Raw genomic sequence first — 15,709 nt, 5'->3', positions numbered from 1 at the left:
AACAGCCGACAGGGAGTGGAAGTGTGGCTCCGGAGGTTGTGGAGGAGGCTGGGGAAGGGCACAGGCTGGCTGAGCAGTCAGAGGAGGACCCAGGCCCATCCCCTCTCCATCCTAGGGCGCGCAGGGAGGAGAGGATAAGGGAGAGATGTGGTCTACTCAGGAGGAGAGAGCCTTGATCCTCTCTTCATGGGCTGCAGCCGTGACAACTGAATAAGAGGACGGGCATGCCTATGGGCCAGTGCTGGAAACAAAACGTGGAAATATCTCTAGTCTGTCATTCCTCTCTGACTTTGGCGTCCTTCCCAATGTGTGTTCCGATATCTGTAGACATCTTCAAGCCCTTATCTTGCCTGTTTAGGGTTAGGGTTTACTTGACCAACAGCAGTTGGCCCTTTTCATTGGCAAATGTTGACTTAAGACAACACCAGAAAAGGATTCCTTCTGACCGGTGTGAACCAAGGCTATTGTGCCACAGAAGATTTGCCTCTACATGGGAACAGTTCTTAAGATATAAGAGGCCTTTGCAAGTAATTTCAGTCGTGCTAATTGAGGAGAAACTTCCCACCAGTGAGAACAGTGGAACAGCTTGCTTTCAGACGTAGTGAGTGCTTCATCCCTGGAGGCTTTTAAGAAGAGACTGGGCAGCCATTTGTCCAGAGTGGGGTAATGGAATCTCCTGCTGGAGTAGAGAGCTGCTCAAGGTCCCTTCCAGCTCTATTCTGATGGTTCTGATTCTAAGCCTTAACTTCCTTTAATCTTGGTTTAGGGAGTAAACTACAAGACACTAAATCAGGGGTCTTCAAACTTGACAGCTTTAAGACTGTGGACTTCAACTCCCAGAATTCCTCCTTCAGTCAGGTTAGCTCAGGAATTCTGGGAGTTGAAGTCCACAGGTCTTAAAGCTGTGAAGACCCTTGTTTTAAAAGGTTGAGTTGACAGTAGAAACATGCTAAGCTGAACTGGAAGAAGCCACACAATTGTGAGAACCAGGAATGAGTGATGGTGTGTGTCGTAAGTAAATGGTGTAAGGAGGAAGATTCCTCCCGTGCATAGATCTCATTCCTGGAACATCAAAACTTGTAATCTTTTTCTTTTTTTGAGATGCATAACAGCTCAGTCTTCTTCTTCCTGTCGATCTCTATTCTAATCCTTTTCCAATGAAAAAATGGTCCGTACCTGAGATTTAGGTGGTGGAGGGAGAGAAGGAAAGGTGTGTTCATTTGTACTCATGTCCTTTTCTGTCTTTTTTCTGGTTGCAGAGATTTAAGCAACAACAGGATTTCTTCGATAGAAGATGGAGTATTTGATAATTTATTTAATTTAACTGAAATGTAAGTCAACATGCTGAACTATCTTATATTTTAAAAAATGTTCTCACTCTCTTGGGATTCTTGGCCTTAGGATTCTGGAATTCTAAATTCCTTAATTCATTTTTTGCTGCATCCATTTTTACCTGCTTTGGGGGAATGTGGGGGTGGGGTGAAAAAGAATCAGGTTATTTGGGCCATTATATTACGTATCTTATTAAAATTGTGTGTGTGGTGAGGGGGGTGGTTCATCAGGATCACAGTGTAAGGCAGGAGTCTTCAAACTTGGGAAGTTTAAGACTTGTGGACTTCAACTCCCAGAATTCCTCCTCCAGTCACGTGAGCTCAGGAATTCTGGGAGTTGAAGTCCACAAATCTTAAACTTCCCAAGTTTGAAGACTCTTCATGTAAGCATTTCCTTTTAGGAGATGAATTTCTTCAGGATTATGACTTGAGAGGGAAGGCTTTGTTTATGCTTGCCATTAAATAAAAACATCAGATGAACAACATTTCTAATAATCCAGTTTTCATCACCTCTAGGTTTAAACCCCCACTTATTCTTAAAGAGGATTCGTGTGATTATAACCTTTATCCTTTTCAAAATATCAAGAAAAGTCTCCTTTGAATCCAGCTAATCTGCTGGTGTCAGCACAAGGATATCCCTGTTGTTTTTTTGGCAATAGAATTGAATGTGTGACTTCAATTCATTTTCCAAGATTGCTTTAAATTTCTCATCCAACCAAACACCTATCAAGTAGTGATTTAAATTAAGACTGACAAGAATGTATAGGAATGAATAAGCAGAATTGGGATCAGGCCAAAGTGAGGCCCCCTGTTACGTACAATGTCAAGAAGAAAACTTTCAGAAGCCCAGAGACCAGAGCTGAAGATCCTGGTCATCTTCTGCCACTATTCCTTGACAGATGCTGTTCACAAGATTGTACTTGAGGAGATATAATAACCTCTGTGGAGTGGTTTAATAGTTTTAATAGCAATAGCACTTAGACTTATGCACCGCTTCACAGTGCCTTACAGCCCTCTCTAAGCAGTTTACAGAGTCAGCCTCTTGCCCTCGTTTTACCTACTTCGGAAGGTTGAATCAACCTTGAGCTGGTGAGGATCGAATTGCCGAAGTGCTGGCAGCCGGCAGTCAGAGAAGTAGCCTGCAATACTGCATTCTAACTGCTGCGCCACCATGGCTCTTTAAGCCATCCAAGTTCATCCATCAGCATATTTAATATTTATGTGAGCAATTTGTCTCCCGTCTCATTACTTGTGAACTCTAGGCAGTGAAGTAGTTTCACACACTGGCTGGAGTCACGCATTGTTGTTTTTTTTAAACCATGCTTTGTTGAATAAGCCACAGTTGTCTAAATTCGGTTGTGCTAAGGCCAAGATGTTGAGTTTTATTTCTTGGCTAGGGTGGCACAGCAGCATGGCTTGAATACAAAATGCAGGCCAGTATGGAAAACCACCTCTGTTTTTGCTCTGCCATCCTTCCACTTGCTATTGCAGTAGTTATTGTAGAATGAGAAGAGGCTGGGATTTTTTTTTTCCTTATCACCCTGTATTCCCACCCACCCCCGCCCCGGTGTCTTTCAGAGACTTAAGTGGGAATCCGTTTTTTTGTGATTGCAACCTGGCCTGGCTCCCCCATTGGGTTGAAGAGAGAAACGTGACAGTGTCCCGTCCGTCCGAGACTCAGTGCGCTCAGCCTCTGGAATTGGCCGACCTTCCGGTTTTCAATGTCTCCTTCAGTGACACAACTTGCGGTAAGGCAGAGAAGGGCGGGAGCATGTGGATCAGCAGTAGGGAAGGAAACCCTGGAGAGCAAAAACCCAGAAGTCATTCAGCCACGATCACGCCCCATAAAACAGGGTGTCATGTCCCTGTCGGAGACTGAATCCAAGGAGGAAGACAAACAGCTGACAGGGAGCGGGAGTGGTGGCTCCGTTGGCTGTGGAGGAAACTGGTGAAGGGCAATGTCTGGCTGGGCAGAGCAGGGGAGAGGTAGAACAAGAGAGAGAGAGTTCAGAGAAAGACCCAGGCTCACCCCCTCTTCATCCTAGAGCACGCAGGGAGGGACGGAGAAGAGAGCAACGTGGGTTGCATGGCTTATGGAGGGGGAAAGGGCCCTGATTCCCTTCATTAGCCACAGCTGGGAAGAGAGTTTAAAAGAAATGCATGCTGAGTGCGGCAGCTGCTGGGAGCAAATGTGAGTTTATCTTGAGTTGAGTCTGTTTATCTGTGTTCCTGGCATCTTCCCAACCGTGTTGAATTATTACCATTCCTTCACATCTGGAATTGTTGCTCCTGCCCTGCCGGACTAATGCTCTCATTTTGCCTTGATTGGACTTGATAGTTACCGTTTTTGTTGACCATGTTTTGAACTTGATTCTCTGCAGCCAAAGGCTGTTCCTGGGAGAGTTTTTCCCCAGCCAGAAGGTAACCAGGACAACATTGGAGGCAAAGTTGGAGCCAATAAAGGGACTCCTACTGATTATCTGACTGTGTTGCCTTTGTGCCAGGCCCCTTTGGGTCATCACACAGGGCCCCAGTTTTGCGCAGGTCACCATTTTACATAAATGGACATCTGAGTCCAATATTCTGTTGGTTTTCGGGATAACGTTGCACAAAGCATAAAGAAAAATAAGCAGCGAGGGTAGGAGAAATTAAAAGAGGAGGGTAGGAGAAAAAGGAGGAGGAAAAATGTAACTTTAGATTAAATGTGAGAGGATATTTAAGGGAAAAAGTGACAGGGCATCACTTGCTTTAATTCACCAAGTTTCATGTACAGAAAGTCCTCGACTTACAAAATTACAACGACACTGGAAAAAGTGACAGACCGTTTTTACACTTAACGACCTTGTAGCATCCCCAAAGTCAAAATTCAGACACTTGACAACTGACTCCTATTTATGACTGTTGCCGTGTCCCGGGGGGTCATGGGATCCCCTTTTGTGACCTTCTGACAAGCAGAGTCCATGGGGAATCCAGATTCGCTTAACAACCACATTAGTAACTTACCAACTGCGGTGATTCGCTTAACAATTGTGGCAAGACAGGATGTAAAATGGGGTAAAATCCCCTTAACAAATGTCTCGTTTAGCAGCAGAAACGTTGGGCTCCATTGTGGTTGTAAGCCGAAGAATACCTGTGTTGTGGGAGCCTTGTCCGTCTGTCTCACATGAGTGGGTGTTCAGGACCTTCCCAACTGGTCCCATTGGGTTTCCCCCAACTGAGCTCTTCCGTCCCCTGTCCTGGTCTGGTCCGGTTCTTGGGGTTGGTGCGCCTGGCTTGGCCCAACTACATGCCGCCCAATGGAACAGGTTCTTGTAGGGAGTGTAGAGCGGGGGTGCTCAACAGTGGTGCCATTCGAATATTTTTGCCACCAGTTCGGTGGGCGTGGCTTGGTGGGCGCGCTTTGCATGCGTGCGCACACTTTGCGTGCACATGTGTGCCAATCGCGCACTTTGTGCAGGCGCAGAGGCATTCCAACTCGCCTCCTGCAAGCCTGCACTCTCCCGGTCGCTTCAGCAGCTGCCGCGTGGCACCCGACTGTGCCGTGCAAAGCAGCTGCGCTTCAAATTCAGAGCATAAAGGTGAGTGTGGTAGCTCAGGTGGGCGGGTGGGCTCAACAGCAGAGTGGCGGAGAGAACAGGTTAAGTCTCCACTGCTCATCGCGGCTACAGGCTTGCCAGAACCTGGTAGAATACCACCACTAGTGCTCAAACTGGGTTTGTTTGAGGGCCGGATCTGCGGGACGGGGAGTGGGGGGGAGTGGGAGGGGGGAGACACAATGGATGCCTCCTGTAGCACTTTATAGGCCAAAATGGGGCATGGGGGCCCACATGTGCCCCCCCCACGCACCTTTTTGCCCTCCATGGCTGAAAAACGGGCTGAAAAATGGGCCTCCTAAAGCCCTCGTGCGGCCTGTTTTCGGCTGGCAGAGTGCTGCTGGAGGCCATGGAGGCCCGTTTTTTGGCCTGTTTTCCAGCCCAGTTTCACTGGGAGAGGCGCCACAAGTCAGTTCTTTGATGTATGTTGTAGGGTCTTCAGACTTGGCAAGTTTAAGACTTGCGGACTTCAACTCCCAGAACTCCTGAGCTAACATGCGTAGACGAGGAATTCTGGGAGTGGAAGTCCACAAGTCTTAAACTTGCCAAGTTTGAAGACCCCTGTTGTAGAGGGTGATCTTGACAGAAATGTGCAAAGGTCACTATCTAGGCAAAGGAGGATGAAACCTTCCTTTTAAGTCTAAGAGAAACAAGAAGCGGTTCGGTTGGATCCCTCCCTGATTCACAGGAGCCCTAAAGGTCCTTTTCTCCCCCAAAAGGCAACTGGACTTCCTTAGTTTTTTTTTTATTTGAAAACAACAAGAACAAGAAGCAAACAAGAAAGTTTTCCTTTTGGAAAAAAAAGCACCTTTGGGACAACCATGACCTGGATGATTGAGAATCTCCCTAGACTGACTCACAGGAGTATAAGAAATGGGGAAAAGGTATAGTCACAATAACACAATAATAACATCAATGTTATAGCCAATGCAAATAAAACTAGTCTTCAATTGGTTTCCTGCTCTGGTCTACTAATGAGGTTGACTATTGCTAGCCTAGGGAATCTCCCTCCGTTTCACCCATCCTCTCTCAGGATACGTGGCCCAGAATTACACGCAGAGGTGGGATTCAGCAGGTTCTGACCAGTTCTGGAGATCTGGTAGTGGAAATTTTCAATAGTTCAGAGAACCAGCCAATACCGCCTCTGACTGGCCCCGCCAACCCCATCTCTTCTCTGCCTCCCATTGAGTCCCAGCTGATCGGCTGGGTCTCCTTTGGTTGCTCTGCCCAGGAGAATGGAGCTGGAAAGCAGGTTAGTGGGGTGGGGAGAGAATGGGGATTTTGCAGTATCCTTCCTTTGCCACGCCTACCAAGCCACACCACGCCCACAGAATGGTAGTAAAAAAAATTGAATCCTACCACTGGTTACGGGGTCCGTGGCCTGCTCTGTAGAGAGCATCCCCAGAGGGATAAGATGGCAGGAGTGGACTGGCTGCCTGACCTGGCTGCGCTTTTTCTGTTGCTTCTCCTTCCAGGAGCTGATTATGTTGCCTGCCTGCCGGACAACAGCACAGGCGGAGCCGAGTCCGTCGTCCGATTCACTTCCCGTTTGCCACAGAACCTGACGGAGGAGATGTGCAGTGCCCTTTGCTATGCCGACGGGCAAGACTATGGGGGCTTCAGTGAGGAAGCCGACTGCTTTTGTGGCTTTGCTCTGGAGCCCAACGTTTCCTCTGGCTGTTTGCCCTTCTGTGCCCGGCCTCTGGCCGGACCCCTCTGTGGGGGCCCAACGCTGCTTTCCAGGGTCTTCCCAGCTGTGCTGCCCGTGTCCTTGGAGGGCCCCAGGACACCGTGCAATGCTTACCAAGAGGTGGCTTTCATTCTCCACCTACCGGTTGCCGTGGGAACCATTCAGTGGGACTTTGGGGATGAAACGGGGCTTTTCAATACCACCAAGACCACCATCCTTCAGGTCTACACGTTGCCAGGACTCTTCAACGTCACAGCCACTGTTTTTGTCAGCAACCGGTTTATCTCGGCGCAGACCAAAATCGAGGTACAGGCATCCCCAGAGGAAATGGCGCTTCAGTGTCCGTCTTTGGTGAAGACCAATGAAAGTTTACAGCTACATATAAGGAACCGTGGAGGAACTGGCCTCTCGGTGGCCTACAACATCACTGTCCAGGACCAGGAGCCTGGAAGAGGTGAGGAGTGAGTGAGCCGTGCTGAAGCTCTGAATGGCCCTAAATGTGTCCATTCTGAGCTGAGCTGAACAAAGATTTCTGCCAACTGGGTGGACGGGCAACGTTACTCTTCCTTCTGAATCTCCCCCTTCGGGCAGCTTCTCATATATGTGGAGGGCATTGTTGTAAGCCATCCTTCCCCAGCCTCGAATCTCCAAGAACCGTGATTCTTGGAGAATTCTTCTTGAAGATCTTCTCATGGTTAGAGACAGGTAACCATCAAGAACCCCAAAATGACCCTGGAAGATTAAGTGACTTGTTCCCAACCTCTAATTTTCCTTCCATAATAAATAGAAATCAAATTGAAAGTATCTTAGGATAGAAGAGACAACTTCTAGTTTAGAGCAACCAAGCTTTGAAAAGTCTTAACAGCATTTTGCTGATGGAGGCTGTTGTGAGGAACTGTTATCCATAACGATAAGCAAGCCACCTCAGAGCTGCGACAAAGAGGATCCATGAAAATGCCCAAGACCAGGTAGTTGCAGCCCTCTCTCCTTCCAGGTGTGCAGGTTTGTAGGCTCAGAATGTCTATACTTCATCAATGCTAAGTATTCTGGGAGAATGATGATTTAAGGGCCTGTTGTATCTCTTGTACAGCTTTAAACCTGAGTTTAGGAAAAGAGAGCTTGGCACATCTGCTTCTTAATATTTGCAGGTGATACTTAGCTGGCAGGAATCACTAACACTCTAGAAGATAGGCTGAAGATCCAGATGGATCTTGACAGACTTGAACACTGGGCCAAATCTAACAGAATGAAAATCAGCGTAGAGAAAAGTAAAGTCCTACACTTAGGCAAGAAAAACCAAAAGGACACATATAGATTGGGTGAAATCAGGCTCAATAGCAGTAACTCTGAGAGGGATCTTGGAGTCTTAGTGGACAACCAGCTAAATAGGAGCCAGCCATGTGCAGCAGCAGCCAAAAAAGCTAATGCAATCTGAAGTTGTATTAACAGAAGAATACAATCAAGATCAAGTAATGTACTAATACCACTCTATAAAGCCTTAGTAAGACCACACCTAGAGTACTGCATCCAGTTTTGGTCACCACATTATAAAAAAGATGTTGAGACTCTAGAAAGAGTGCAGAGAAGAGCAACCAAGATGATGAGGGGACTGGAGGCTAAACATACGATGAGCAGTTGCAGGAACTGGGCCTGGCTAGTCTAGGGAAGAGAAGGACCAGGGGAGACAGGAGAGCAGCCTTCCAGTATTTGAGGGGCTGCATAGAGAGGAGGAAGAGGTCAAGCTATTTTCCAAGGCACCCAAAGGCCAGACAAGGAATAATGGATGGAAACTGAACAAGGAGAGATTCAACCTGGAAATAAAGAGGAATTTTCTGACAGAACAATCAACCCATGGAACAGAAGTTGCCTTCAGAAGTTGTGGGAGCTTCATCACTGGAGGCTTTCAAGAAGAGATTGGAATGTCATTTGTCAGAAATGATATAGGGTCTCCTGCTTGGGTGGGGGGGTTGGACTAGATGACCTACAAGTCCCTTCCAACTCTGTTAACCTGTAATCTGTATCAGTATTTAAAACTCCTATCTTTCTTGGAATGATTTTGACCTTCCACAGATCAAAAGAGGGTGGAAAAGGAGACGTGGCTTTATAGAAGAATCTTTGAGGTTTAGACAAAATTGATGTTTCTCTCAGATCATCAGTGAACTGGTGGTGTCAAGATGGCAGAACCTGCCTCTTCTGTGCACAGTCCAAAAGCTCACTCGTGCCTTTTTTTTTTTTTTTTGCTGTGCAGTGGTCATTCCTGGTTGCCCCTCGGACAGCGTGGTCTTCCCTGGGAACAGACACTGCTATTGGCTCGGAGCAGAGAAAGCAGAATGGCTGGAGGCCCAGAGGCTTTGCCAAGAGCACGGCAGTGGAAGTCTGGCCTTTGTCAGCAGCCCCGAAATCCAGAACTTCTTGGTCTCCAGTGTCACCAGGTAAGTTAGTAAAAACAGGCTCTGTCTAATTCCGGGGTCTCTACCCTTGGCCACTTTAAGACTTGTGGATTTCAACTCCCAGAATTCCTCAGCCAGCACGGATGGCTGGAGAATTCTGGGAGTTGAAGTCCACAAGTCTTAAAAGTTGCTAGGGTTAAGAAATGCTGCAGTTACTTGAAATAACATGACCATTGGTTGGTAAGGTATATGGTTTGGTTTTGTATGGTATCCTTTGATATGCCTGAGCAGGGGTTGGACTAGAAGACCTCCAAGGTCCCTTCCAACTCTGTTAATTGTGTTAAAGGATGATACTGGAATTCAAGTATTTTTGCTGATGGATGTATAGGGGAGAGAAAGTGTTAAATTGGGAATATTCCGATCTTCCGGTGCTAGTTCCTTATCTAACTTCCTCCTCGTTTTGCTGGGACCAAGCAGGTTGAAGACAAACAACAAGGCGGAGAGACATTTGTGTGAAGAATTGGCAAGGATGGGTGAAGCTACCCGTCTTCTCCTATGAATACTCCATAGATGTTTCTTCTGAGTCAATGTTCATGTGAGAGAACCAGGGATCAGCCAGTCTATCATTAAGCATGGTCCACACCCCACAACTTAGTACTTGCAGAGGATGTTCCAAAATAGGTGGAGGAGGCATGAAAGAAAATAAAATTAAATTTATTTAGGCCCTTTTTACTTGGGTATCTGAATACAGTGATTAGTCTCCGGTCACGTATATAATTTTTTTCTCCTTTAGAGACATTATAGTGAAGAATTAAATTATTAAGATTATTAAATGCACGCATTTTTGGAGGTTCCTGGGGACCAGAACGAGATTTTTGTGGTACATATGGCCATAGGGCCTTGGAGTTCAGATCTCTGGATTGTTTGGAGGTCACAATCATAGAATCATCCCCTGGAAGGGATCTTGGAGGTCTTCTAGTCCACCCCCCCGGCCACCCCCCGGCCAAGGCTGGAGACTTTATTCCATCCTAGACAAATGGCTGTCGAACCTTTTCCTGAAAAGTCGTCCCTTTGACTTCCTATTTGCTGTTTCCTGTTTGCTCGCTGGCTGCAGAACCACCCCTAATCCTTGGGAATGTTGTGGTACCAGCATCCATTTTGTTTTTGGGGTCGCCCTGTGAGGTAAACACAGCGGAGTGTGGCTCTCAGCTCAATTCAGTGAGGGGAGACGAATGAGGGAAACGTGGGGAAGCAACACCAGGGAAATCTGTTTCCCATTACCCTGTGTGACTGCCAAGGACCCCACCACACACACACACACACACAGAGTCACACATTGTGGTCGCTTGATGGCTCCCTGATCTACCTACATTTTCATTTCTTGAAGCAACTGCTGGGGGTGGGAGGGAGCTGGGTTGGGTGCTGGGTTGGGCAAAGAATCTTCCCCTCTTTGGGGTCTGGTGCCAGGGGGGCAGTGGTGGGTGGGCCTGGCAGTGCTGATTTTCTGCCGTGAGATCACGGCTGGATGAGAAAGCAGGAAGACCTCGGGGCCTCTTTGGGGATGGCAGCGAGCAGGATGGCCAATCTCTGGGTCAGCAATGCCGGTAGCGAAGGAGCCAAACCTCATGGTTGCTTATCGTTTGGGCATAATTTTATCACTTGAGAAAAAAAGAAGAGAAGGGGGAGGAGGAGGAGGAGGAGGAGGAGGAGGAGGACCGTGCCGGATTGCCCGAGCAAGTTATTTTTGTCTATTTTTGTCGTGGCTTTCTTGCTGTGAAAGCTCTTTCTCTGAGATGACTTCATTACTGTGGCTGGCAAAGCATATCCGTGGTGGAGAAACCATTGATTATCTTTGGAAGTCAAGCCCCGCCATCCTGTTTGCACATGACTTAAATGGGCCGAGTAGAGGGCGGGAATCTGGCAAGGTGTGAATTTGGAACCGCTTTTTAATTTAAAAAAAAAAAAAAGAGGAGGAGAAGAAGAAGTAGAGCTTTTCAGGCTGTTTGGCTGCATGGCCCTGCTCCTCCAGCACGCTGAATTCAAGTCAGTTATGAATCCCAAACAGCCCATTTTCTCCATAAAGAGCTATGATAACAGATAACAGATAATCAGAGTTGGGAGGGACCTTGTAGGTCATCTAGCCCAACCCCCCGCCCAAGCGGGAGACCCCACACCATTTCTGACAGATGGCAGTCCAGTCTCTTCTTGAAAGCCTCCAGGGATGAAGCTCCCACAACTTCCAAAGGCAACTTCTGTTCCCTCGGTTGATGGCTCTCGCTGTCTGAAAATTCTTCCTTATTTCCGGGTTGAATTCCTCCTTGATCAGTTTCCATCCATTGTTCCTTGTCTGGCCTTTGGGTGCTTTAGAAAATGGCTTGACCTCCTTCCTCCTCTCTGTGGCAGCCCCTCAAATATTGGAAGGCTGCTCTCCTGCCTCCCCTGGTCCTTCTCTTCACTAGACTAGCCAGGCCCAGTTCCTGCAACCGTCCATCGTATGTTTTAGCCTCCAGTCCCCTCATCATCTTGGTTGCTCTTCTCTGCACTTTTTCTAGAGTCTCAACATCTTTTTTATAATGTGATGAACAAAACTGGATGCAGTACTCTAGGTGTGGTCTTACTAAGGCTTTATAGAGTGGTATTAGTACTTCCCTTGATCTTGATCGTATCCCTCTGTTAATACAATTTAGGATTGCATTAGCTTTTTTGGCGGCTGCTGCACACGGCTGGCTCCTATTTCGCTGGTTGTCCACTAAGACTCCACGATCCCTCTCCCAGTTCCTGCTACTGAGCCTGGTTTCACCCAGTCTATACGTGTCCTTTTGGTTTCTCTTGCCCAAGTGTAGGATTTTACCTTTCTCTACACTGAATGTACTAAATCCCGGCAGGAAAGACACAGAGCAAAAGGGACAATGACACAAAGTGTGCACCGGTGTCTGATTGGGCAGGAAATGTCTACTTTGGTTAAGGGGTGGAGTGTAGAGGGGGAGTATTTTTGTACGTTTCGGGGGAGGCTGCTGGTTTCAGGGGAGAGGAAAACAGAATGAAGCCCACTCTTGTGGTGGGTGAGTCAGAAGGGGGGTGGGGAGGTTAGGGTTAGGTTTTGCAAGAGGATCCCCAACACGGTGCCCAGCAGCCTGCCAGGTTGGGCTGCCCTGGTGTTTTGAGAGGCCGCTTTGAGAACATTGTGCAAGAGGCCTTCAGCAGAGGGCCTGAGTGTCGTCCTTCAAGGATCCCAGAGAGGGATAAATGTCTTCATATGGGGAGGAACATTATTTCAACCAGATGTGCCCAGAGTGCTTGAGAAAACGCTGGGCTTTGAAGTCTGGTTTCCCAGGGAGGGGCTGCTCTTCCTCTCCCTCCAAACAGCAAGTTCTTGCATCTGTAAGTTGGGAAGGAGATGTGCAGGGTGGGGGGGTGGTGACATCTCCATGACGGTGGGCAGGGCTGAGCTGGTGGTTTCCATGCCTTTCCTCCTCTCCCTTCTGCCCCTCCCCCCAAGTCTTACACTTAGGCAAGGAAAACACAAAGGACACATATAGAACTGGTGAAACCAGGCTTAGTAGCTGTGAGGGGGATCTTGGAGTCTTAGTTCACAACCAGCTAAATAGGAGCCAGCCGTGTACAGCAGCAGCCAAAAAAGCCAATGCAATCCTAAATTGCATTAACAGAGGGATACAACTGAGATCAAGGGAGGTACTAAGACCACTCTATAAAGCCCTAGTAAGGCCACATCTAGAGTATCGCATCCAGTTTTGGTCATAAAAAATAGGTTGAGAAAGAGTGCAGAGAAGAGCAACCAAGATAATTAGGGGACTGGAGGCTAAAATATATGGTTACAGGAACTGGGCATGGCTGGTCTAGGGAAGAGAAGGACCGGGGGAGACAGGAGAGCCGCCTTCCAATATTTGAGGGGCTGCCACAGAGAGGAGGAGGGGGTCAAGCTATTTTCCAAGGCACCCAAAGGCCAGACAAGGAATAATGGATGGGAACTGATGAAGGAGAGATTCAACCTGGAAATAAGGAGAAACTTTCTGACAGTGAGAACAATCAATCGAACAGAGGTTGCCTTCGGAAGTTGTGGGGGCTTCATCACTGGAGGCTTTCAATAAGAAACTGGACTGCCATCTGTCAGAAATGGTGTAGGATCTCCTGCTTGGGCGGGGGGTTGGTCTAGATGAACTATAAGGTGCCCTCCAACTCTGTTAATCTGCCCGTCTTACTTGATAGTTTGCAATAAGCCTTGTCAGAGGAAAGAATATCACTGTGGCCCAGAAAGGACCTGTGGCCAGATGCCAGGGTGGTTTCCCTGGGAAAGGAATTCCAAGCATGGGGTGCCATTGTCAAGGAAAGGTGGCCTTTGCTCAGCGGAGATGTTGGAGGGCTTGGAAGAGGGTGCCTGGGGATGCTTGCAAAGCCCAAACAGGATCACGGGGAAGAGAGACCCCCCAAGAGACAAAACTGAATGCAGGTGTGGCTATTTGAAAATGGGCCAGGTTGAGCCCAGAGGGGTCCAGTGCCCAGTGTAAGCTGCAACTCTGCTGAAATTTTAATTAATTAAAATTTCTGGGAAGGCACCTCCCATCCACCCCCCCGATCCCTCCCTGCAGCCTGCTTTGGACGTTGCCAGGACACACAGAACCTCCTGCTTAGGCAGGCTGCTTCAAACAAAAGCTTCCTTGCAAGGAAGGAGGGACAAGTTGGTACATTTATTGGGAGTTTCCCCCAAAGTTGGGGCTGGACACTGAATAGCAATATCAGTAGAATTACATACTGCCCCATAGCATTTTATGGCCCTCTTTGAGCAGTTCACGGAGTCAGCACCTTGCTTCCAGCAATCTGGATCCTCATTTTATTGACCTGAGAAGGATGGAAGGCTGAGACAGCCTCAAGCCAGTCAGGATCGAACCCCAGATTGTGGGCAGAGTTTGCCTGCAATGCTGCATTCCTGCCTCTGCGCCACCACAGTGAAGCCAGGAGGGACAGCTGGCCTAAAACTGCAGGATCCCAATATAGCTAAACCCTTGGTGTGGTCTCTTGGAGTTGTTACAGAAGTTGTAATTTTCAGTGGATTGACTGGGAAATGGTTAGTCAGATGTGTGAACCCAACCATTGTCAAGAGCCAGGGTGGGGTCATGGGGAAGGTGCTGGATTAGAAGCTGGGAGATCAGGTTCTTCTTGCTGGTCACCCAGTTTACCTTACTGGGTCACTGTGGGAGAGAAATTCTATGCATGCCACCTAGAACTCCTGTACAAGAAGGCAGCGATAAGTCAAATAAATGAATGATCAACAAAAACTATCTGCTTTAGTTAAAGCATTTGTCTTGGCTCAAGGACCCTACAATCCTTGACTCAATCCTTCTCTTAACTATCTCAGGACATTTCTTACAGCTCTGTGTTTTTTCATGTGACCAACGGTGGGATTGAACTTCTTTTACCACTGGTTCTGTGGGTGTGGCTTGGTGGGCGTGCTTTGCGTGCACATGCACACCAAACGCTCGCTTTGCGTGCTCACAGAGGGTTTGATACTGACCTTCTCCTGTTTGCTCACAGATTATCCTCGGAGCTACCGGTTCAGCCGAATCAGGCCAAACCGGTAGAATACCACCCCTGATTTTGATCCTGTAGTTCAGGAGTGTCCAAATTTGGCAACTTTTAAGACTTGACAGCAGAGCTGGCTGGGGAATTTTGGGAGTTGAAGTCCAGAAGTCTTAAAAGTTGCCAAGTTTGGACACACACCCCCGTTGTAGCCATAGCTACTCTTCTTGCCTTTTTTGACCCTGCCTCCCTGCGAGCACCCCTGAACCAACCCAAGCCTTTGCTTCCCTTTGTGCTGCATACGCGCAACCTGCATACTTCCAGACACCGGTTACGTGTGTCAACTCGTAAAGCATTCCTATGCCTGTTTTCGAGTTGCCATAAACAAGGCTGGGGGGGAGAAATCTGAAGGAGCGGTGCGGCAGTTTAAAAACAGAAGTACATTCCACACTTATCTTAGAAAGATTGTAGTTAAGCTACCGAATCTTCTGCCCGTGAAAATCCTTCATTGGAGAATGTGATTAATGACACTCCTGGGCTGGGAGAAGGGAAAAACAAGATCACAGGTGACTGTAAATTATGTATTCCAGAGTTGGCTTCATTTAGGTTAATGCCTGACATGTTGATCCTAATAAATACTTTGGATTTTTTTGAAGCTTGGCTCGAGGCTCATGATTTAATTAGGGCAATTAATTAGGGCAACCCTGACAACCTGTTTCATTCTGAGAAAGGGAAGGTCACTTCCTCCTCCTGGAGAAGTCCAGCTGCTTCCATCTCCTGGCAGAGGTTCCTGAAGGCTCTTCTGGAACCGACGGTCAGCCAGGCTGTCCCAGGCAGGTCATGTCACGCTGATGTCTCTCTGATCCATCCCGGGCTTTCTCTCCCCAAAGGAGCCTGGATGTCTGGATCGGGTTTAACGACGTGGCCAGCCCCAGCCCTTTGCCGCAAGGCGAGGAGGGCTTTGATGTACAGAGCTGCCAGAACTGGCTTCCGGGTGAGCCCCATCCTTCCAATGCTGACCACTGTGTCCGGATGAGTCCTGCCGGGCAGTGCAACACCGATCTGTGTACGGCCAAGCACAGCTACGTGTGCGAGCACAAGCCACAAGGTGGGTTTTATTCCGGGGTCCTTGGGCACCACTGGGCTGCACAGCGTCTTGTCTCCAAAGAG

General features: G+C 48.0%; 1 protein-coding gene across 3 annotated transcripts in view; it reads left to right on the top strand.

The window, feature by feature from the left end:
* The window catches only part of LOC113438931 (polycystin-1), a 210,331-nt gene that overhangs the window by 65,123 nt on the left and 129,499 nt on the right, over window positions 1-15,709 (top strand). For all 3 annotated transcript variants that reach the window (XM_087912603.1, XM_087912602.1, XM_087912601.1), the window contains exons 3-7: window positions 1,260-1,331; window positions 2,910-3,079; window positions 6,400-7,068; window positions 8,863-9,046; window positions 15,430-15,647. In XM_087912603.1, the coding sequence (XP_087768729.1) occupies window positions 1,260-1,331; window positions 2,910-3,079; window positions 6,400-7,068; window positions 8,863-9,046; window positions 15,430-15,647 (1,313 nt within the window). The remainder of the gene's footprint in view (window positions 1-1,259; window positions 1,332-2,909; window positions 3,080-6,399; window positions 7,069-8,862; window positions 9,047-15,429; window positions 15,648-15,709) is intronic.

Source organism: Pseudonaja textilis, chromosome 14, assembly GCF_049901715.1.
Source record: "Pseudonaja textilis isolate UNSWEBS1 chromosome 14, rPseTex1.2, whole genome shotgun sequence".
NCBI lineage: Eukaryota > Metazoa > Chordata > Lepidosauria > Squamata > Elapidae > Pseudonaja > Pseudonaja textilis.
Note: the sequence above shows the minus strand (reverse complement) of the source record. Positions and strands in the feature narration are given on the sequence as shown.